At 44.0% G+C, this 7,636-nt stretch overlaps 1 protein-coding gene across 1 annotated transcript in view; it reads right to left on the reverse strand.

Moving 5' to 3' along the window:
• LOC137300015 (proto-oncogene Wnt-3) overlaps positions 1-7,011 on the reverse strand; it is a 63,289-nt gene extending 56,278 nt beyond the window's left edge. The window contains exon 1 of the mRNA XM_067969101.1: positions 6,932-7,011. Coding sequence (XP_067825202.1) covers positions 6,932-7,011 — 80 coding nt within the window. The remainder of the gene's footprint in view (positions 1-6,931) is intronic.
• Positions 7,012-7,636: the final 625 nt, after the last annotated feature.

Below are 7,636 nucleotides of genomic sequence, written 5' to 3' on the forward strand. Positions count from 1 at the left end.
ACACCCAAACATACATAAATATACATGTGCAGAAATACCTGCAGACAATTGCTCACATGTATGCACATATAACCATACACATATAGACACATACATAATCACACATATACTGACAGGCATGCATATACATGCAAATATGCAGGCACATACACAGGCGCTCAGAGAAACACATATATGAAGGCACACATATACTAGACGTACACACAAACGAATCTTCTTCTGTGAAAAAAACGATAATGGAAAAAGTTGTATGTAACTGCAGTAGAATATAACAGGATAGCTAAAGCATCACTGAACATTTAAGGAGCATAATTGTGATGAATGCATGTTTTAGTGAGATAAAAACTCGTGTTCACGGACTTGGTGCATCGCTGACAGGGGACATATATGACATCCAGTGGGTGACGGTGTGCAGGAATGCTTTGCCGTTTTCCTGGGGTGACTTGCAGTTAATGTCCGCAAGCACGCCTGAAAGAAACTCGCGGGTGACTCAAAGGGTTAAATGCCCTATAAAGGGTGCATTTTAATAAGGAGAAGGAACGGTTCCTTCCTAGCAAACACGCGGGGAGTATTGCCTTCAGCCCAGGCCAGGCGCATGCCGTACACTCATGGTTGGTGATATATGCCTGACATTCCCTCCTGTATGTTGTTTTAGAGGTGCAACCTTTTCATTCTAAAGTATCGGAATTTTGTAAACATTTTCCGTTCTTAAAACAATTTCTGTGGTGCTGTACGGTCCGTTTCCATTCATGCTTTACCTCATCCCTATTATCAGGATGTTGAAATTGCACAGTAAACGGATCTTCCTCAGCAAGACACGATCTCCTGGCGTGAGGTAAAGTATGTGTCACACCTCCGCCACGCCCCTGGCAGCAATCCCAACGCGGATTCCGGGAAGGCACAATCCTTGGGAGTAATTCTCCCCAGGTATGAAACGTAACCTCGCGCTGGTTTTCTCTTTGCATTTGTCAGTTTTTAAAGAGATAAGAAAGAGGATGTCTAGATTTCTTTGCCAAATATTAAACACGTCATGAAAATAACGCACAAAGGAAATAAAGTAGATAAATATTAAGTATTCTTGCACGTATAAGATGTTACATAGACATGTAAACATATATGGCTATGCGTACAAATATACCTGCACAGACAGGTGCTCATTGGTGTCCATATTATCTATCTACGTACCATTACTTCTATATCACTGTTTCTGCATTATTCTCTTTCTGCATCTATCACTGTTATATCTATCCATCACTTTCTGCATTTCTCTATTTCTATCACTCACTGCATCGCTCTCCATCTATCTAACTCTATGTATGTATACACCTATCTTTATCTCGTCCATCTTCTTATGTAGATCTATGCTTATGCACAGAACATACTGTCATAAACCTATAGACATTCACATACATTAATAATCTAGATGTGGAGATGCCGGTGATGGACTGGGGTTGACAATTGTAAACAATTTTACAACACCAAGTTATAGTCCAGCAATTTTATTTTAAATTCACAAGCTTTCGGAGGCTTCCCCCTTCGTCAGGTGAACCATGTGAAATGAAGTCCTCGAAATGAAATCGCATTTAAATAACTTCATTTCACATCGTTCACCTGACGAAGGGGGAAGCCTCCGAAAGCTTGTGAATTTAAAATAAAATTGCTGGACTATAACTTGGTGTTGTAAAATTGTTTACAATTAATAATCTAGTTCACGCGTGTACATGCACACACGCCCACATGTAGACAGGAATACCTCCCCTCCCCCGGGTACCTTTCTGAATCACTGAAAGCAGCAAAACCACTTCACCGCGTCCCACTCAGGAACTGCAAGTTTTCTGCAACATTTTTGAAAAAGGAATTATATTTTTGGAAAAACCCTGCAATATAGGCATGTCTGGCCAGGGTTAATTTATCCGGCATTCATTCTAATAACTGTTTATAGCTCAGACATAATCGGATCAGCTTCCTCATAGCACAAACCAGGCTCACCGCTTAATGAAGAACGCGGGCATTCTTTTTATAAAAGTTCTATATTCATTACGATTTTGTTTTTATTATTGTTATGAAACAAACGCCATAAATATATTTTTTTTAAAAAAGAAAAATCACCAGAGTCCATCCTGAACAGTAACTGAAACAGTAGTTATTCCTTATTCCAACACGCCGTTGGGACAAAGGGTGTAAATAATTCTTAGGGCGGGGACCTACTGAGATACTCCCCCCCCCCACCCCACCTCCGAGGCCGACTGGGCGAGACGCTGGCGCCCACTCCCATTGCGGGGAAGGCATATTCCATCACTGTCCGTGTACAGGACACTCAGTGACAGGCCGCTTCCTACATCCATCATATTCGTTGGCGGTGACTCACACAGGGGACTGGAGGATGCAAATCACCCGTCTGACTGAGCTGGGAAGAATGCAGTTTTGTTGTAACGAGCAGATAGTGGGGCCCTTTTTTGGATCTAACGCCCGCTTTGATTATGTCACAGATATTAGTGAGATTCTGGAGATATGTGTAATGGTGTCACGCGCGGTCACTGAAGAGAGGCGTAAACAACCTGAGACTAAACAAGACTGGAATATGAACCACAAAAGTTTAAATATTTGATATTTAAAACCCACTAAAGACGCCAACAGTAACTGGGCGGGACGCCAAAGCTGTTTGAGCAGGTTTACATAGGTAGTATATTACATAGAATTACATAGACTTTACAGCACAGAAACAGGCCATTCGGCCCAACTGGTCTATGCTGGAGTTTATGCTCCACACCAGCCTCCTCCCACCCCTCTTCATCTAACCCTATCTGCATATCCTTCTATTCCTTTCTATCACATCTAGCTTCCCCTTAAAGGCATCTATGCTATTCGCCTCAACCACCCCAGGTGGTCATGATGTGGAGATGCCGGTGATGGACTGGGGTGGACAAATGTAAGGAATCTTATAACACCAGGTTATAGTCCAACAGTTTTATTTGAAAAAACCTGGTGTTGTAAGATTCCTTACAATCACCCCAGGTGGTAGCAAGTTCCACCTCAGTTCCATGCTGTGATCCTATAGGAATTCTATATAGGAGAAAGAATTCCATACATGATCTTTCCTGGTCATTGCGTATGGTTCTAGAATCACTATTCCGATTTTGTGGTGTTAGGAGTCAAACTGGCTCGTTAACCAACAAGTGAATTTAAGGAAGGAGACATGTATAGAAAACCTTGGAAACTTTTAATATGTTAAAATGTGTCAAATTGAGTTTGATAACGCTCCTGTGAAGCACCTTGGGACTTCTCGCTACATTAAAGGCACTATATAAATGCAAGTTGTCATTAAAATAGTTTTTTAAAACTTAATTTCGACTAGTACTCGCCCCTCTTTTGCTGAAACATGCCAGGGTCAGTGAATTTGCCCGCTCTGGCCTGCTCTGTGTTGGGAGCTTTGAACTGTCTTGTGTTAATCTGTCAGGTGAGAGTTCGTGACCTGGCGTGCTGCAGGTAACCCCCAGGTCCACGGGGAGAGAGGGAGAGGGAGGTCACGACCCGGATCTCACCCCTCATTTTTGTGAGGATTCATTACCGAATAAATCCCCGCCATTGCCTGCCCTGATCGCAAATTTCCTCTACCTTAAAATTATTTCATTGTGCCAAGAAAAGCCGGAATGATAAACCATTAACACTGGATACGCACACAGGCCTCAGTAATATGAATCGGTGTCTAACAACGGTGTAACTTAAGATGCAAAAAATATAATCGCGCGTTTACCTTCAGATATGAGAGTCTTGAACAGAAATTCTGCCAATCAGCAGACGGATAGCTCTGAGTCTGGAAGGTCGATTGATTTTGTATGGCTTGTTAACTGGCCATGTATGTAAAAGAAGTGTTTCTATTTCATAGAATCATACAGCACAGAAGGAGGCCATTCGGCCCATCGTGCCTGTGCCAGCTCTTTGAAAGAGCTATCCAATTAGTCCCATTCCCCTGCTCTTTCCCCATAGCCTTGTAATTTTTTTTTCCCTTCAAGCATTTATCCAATTCCCTTTTGAAAGTTACTATTGAATCTGCTTCCATCACTCTTTCAGGCAGTGAATTCCAGATCATTACAACTCGCTGAGTAAAAAAACATTTCTCCTCATCTCCCCCCTGGCTTTTTTTGTGCGACTTATTTATGTGAGGTGACAACAGGTTGCTGAAACTATGCGTAACGGTGTTTGGTAGAAATGCTGAGTGAATCTATCAGGTGCGTAGGTAAATGGGCTTCATTGTAACGGCTGACTGCATGGCAAGGTTTTGAATCCTGGCAGTGTGACGGGGTACGACTGTTGATGGTTTCAAAGTAGCCCAACGTCACACAAGTTGCTAAGATGAGAAATCTCTATTGCAAATGGGATGTCTCAAAGAGTCCGCACTGTTGTATGGGACCTGTTCCTTCGATTAGTTTAGTCATTAGTAACTGCAAGTGGAGTCTGTAGAGACTGAGGGTCAGGCCTGGCCGAGGGCGGATGAAGATGTCGAAGGGAGGGGCGATGCAGGTGCTGGAGGAGAAGCGATAAAACATTGAAGGAGTGACTGAGCGCACCGTCCGCCAGGAACAGAGAGCTACTATCAGGATGACCCGGGTGCCAATGTGCGGCACAAGGGGTCAGAGTCACAGTCTGGGCAAACCCTATCGTGGGCCATGTCATTGTCACACCCACTCACCCCCAGTTCCGGCTGTTGAATGGAAAGGGACAAAAATGGGATTTCAACTCTCTTTGGTCATATTCTGTATCTCTTTATATTTCTATTTGTCGGTCTCTCTCTTTGTCTGCCTCCCTCTTTGACTCTTTCTGTCACTTTCCCTCTGTCTCTGTGTGTTTCTGTTTCTCTCTGTCTCTCTTTGATGTCCGTACAGTATTCTGCCCGGCGCTCTCTGTATGTTCCGTACTAATTATCTCTCCGTCTCTTTTTCTATATGTATAAATGATAGAATGTACACACTATTAATCAATATATATGTGTATATAGAAATAGAGGCGAGAGTGAGGGACAGAGTATACACACAGAGAGAGTATACACACAGAGAGAATGTATATACCAATAGACAGACCTTGCTCTTTTAATTCTGGAAGTTAATTACTACGCAATGTGTAAGTTTCCAGTGGCAGTAACTTTTGCAGAGACACTGATTCAGTTGGGTGTTGGTGTCAGTCCGTGATATGGTTAAAATAGGGGGAGGTATTTTCATTATTATTTGTAAAAAAAAGACCTTATCGAATAAACAGTGTAGGAAATAAACAAATAACGGACACGATCAGACAACACCAAGGGACCGGCGTGTGAGAGCGAGAGGGGCACGGGGAGCGAGTGAGTCTCTCCCCGCCGCTATCTACCAATGTGCACAGACAGGCAGACGGAGTGGCGAAAGGAGCAGGACAGCAAGTGCTCGGTTCCAATTGTTCCAATCTGATTGTGTCCCATCAAAATTGTACAGGATTGAGGTCAGACCGTGAGCGGGCGAAATCTTCGCCGAACCCGCCCAATACTTGCGGGAACTATTCCTTCCACCCGCCCTCGTGGGGTTTTGCCCATGACTGTCTGCTGTTTGTATCATTGAATTAAAACAAAAATCACAGGGGGGGGGGGGGGGAGAGAGAGAGAGAGAATATGAACATTCTGATTTCTGCAAACTGAAGCTCTTCTCGCGGGAATTGTGCTAACATTAGGAACCGAATTGGGAGTTGCGGTACTGCGTCGCTTTCTGCAGAGCAAACGGGAGATAGGATGGGTGTTGGAATAAAATAATGGATTTAATTTTAAATCATTGCTTGGCAGAGTCTGCACTTGTCAGCTTTTTGAGTTTAAAAATTTTTTTTGACCTCGGGGTATGTTGCTAAAGATTTTCAAAATGTTCAGTAATAATTAGAATCAGGATGTGGGATATGAAAGCGGTTTTAATTTCAAGGGAGTTCTGTCATTGCCAATCACTGTTCAAAACATCTTACAAATATAGTTTTTTGCTCTCTGTGGTTAGTGGAGTTAACTCCGCGTCGTTTCTGCGCTCGCACCGTCGCTAAAGGGCAGATCTGATAACAATTTACAGAAAAAGCAAAAAAAAAAATGTCTAAACCTGTTTTCGCGAATGAAGACGTTCAGAGCGAGTCTGACTCACTCAGCAGGGAAAGAGAGAGAGAGAGAGAGCGAGAGACCTCATCGCCTTAAGCTGAAACACACGTTCGGCAGCGCTCTGAACTTGCTTCAAAGTCTGTCCGAGACTGCAACAAGTCACAGCCGCCCGCTCCCTCCCCAGAACTCCTTAAAGAGATTTCAGGTACAGGACCCTTCTTTTGTTCAGTTTTCAGGCTGGCTTCGGAGACGCCCTTTCCGCGGTGCAGCAGATGGATGAGTCAGGAGCCTTACCTGCCTCGCTCTCTCTGCATTCCTCTCTCTCGCCAGCCCCCCGTTTGCCAGCCTCTCGCCCTCTTTCCGCGTTATTCCCACTTTCTCTCTCTCCAGTTCCACCTTTTTTTCCCCTTCTCAGCCCTTTCCCCCAGTTCCTCTCGTTAATTCTCGTCCCCTTTTCCCATTACTTCGATTCTCAGTCCCTCTCCTCCGCCGCTCTCCCTTTTTTAATCGTTCAAAACCCTCGTCAGCTTGGTTTTATTTTTCCGCTCTAATTTCTCGTCCCTGCCTTTCCTTCTCCCTTTCCCTCGCTATCGCTCGATGTGTAAACCAGGGTCTCAGACTGCGAGCACTGTAATAAGATCAAGCAGCCCGAGTCTGTAATGCAGCCGGCATCCGATAACACCGTTCGTTGATCAGACATTTGCCTAAATGCACATGCACCGCTCATAGACCGCCTTTTCAAATGAACCAGCGCACAATCGGAATTAAAAGCAAACCAAAACACACACAGACACACACACACACACAAAGTCTGCAAATAAAAGCAATCTCACTTACCACCAGATCGGGTAGCCGGCTAGTCCGCGGGTTGAATTCAATAGGTACGACAGCACAAATCCAAACAGGTACAAATCCATGAGTGTGGCCGAGTGAAAGTGAGAAAGGAGATAGAGATAGGGGGGAAAAAAAAAGTTTCTTCAAAAAAAAGAAATAAACTTGGAAGGCAGAAGGCTCGGGGGTCAACGCTTCACCATACGGACGAGAGCTTCCTCACATTATACAGATGCTAATATAAAAGTAAAGGGGTTCCAATGCAGGCCGGGACCCAATCAGATCTCATCGCCTTAGGACACAGATGATTATATAGTTCAGCGCTGTCAATCATGTCTTTACCACCCCAATATCCAGCTAATTGCACAAGGTAGTGTTTTGATGCTCGTTAGTTTGTCGGCTCTGTAATGATAAAATTGTTGCGAGGAGGGCACTTTGAATGGGAAGGATGGTAGAATGAGCTCCTGCCGGGATGGTCGCCATGGTAACACTTGGAGAGTTATAACCAGGCTTGGCCTTTTCACAGCCCCCTAAAGAAAGGAGGGAATGTAAGAATGATAATGGGCGACATGTGTTAACCTTCTCTTCAACACAAAACAGCGTGATGAATATGGGCACAGCAAGAGGGACAGCAAATAAATTCAGGATTATATGTGTCTCTCTGGGGCATTTTAAAAAGACAGTAGCCCTTTGACAGTCTGACATAGTCTA

Source organism: Heptranchias perlo, chromosome 30, assembly GCF_035084215.1.
Source record: "Heptranchias perlo isolate sHepPer1 chromosome 30, sHepPer1.hap1, whole genome shotgun sequence".
NCBI classification, from domain to species: domain Eukaryota; kingdom Metazoa; phylum Chordata; class Chondrichthyes; order Hexanchiformes; family Hexanchidae; genus Heptranchias; species Heptranchias perlo.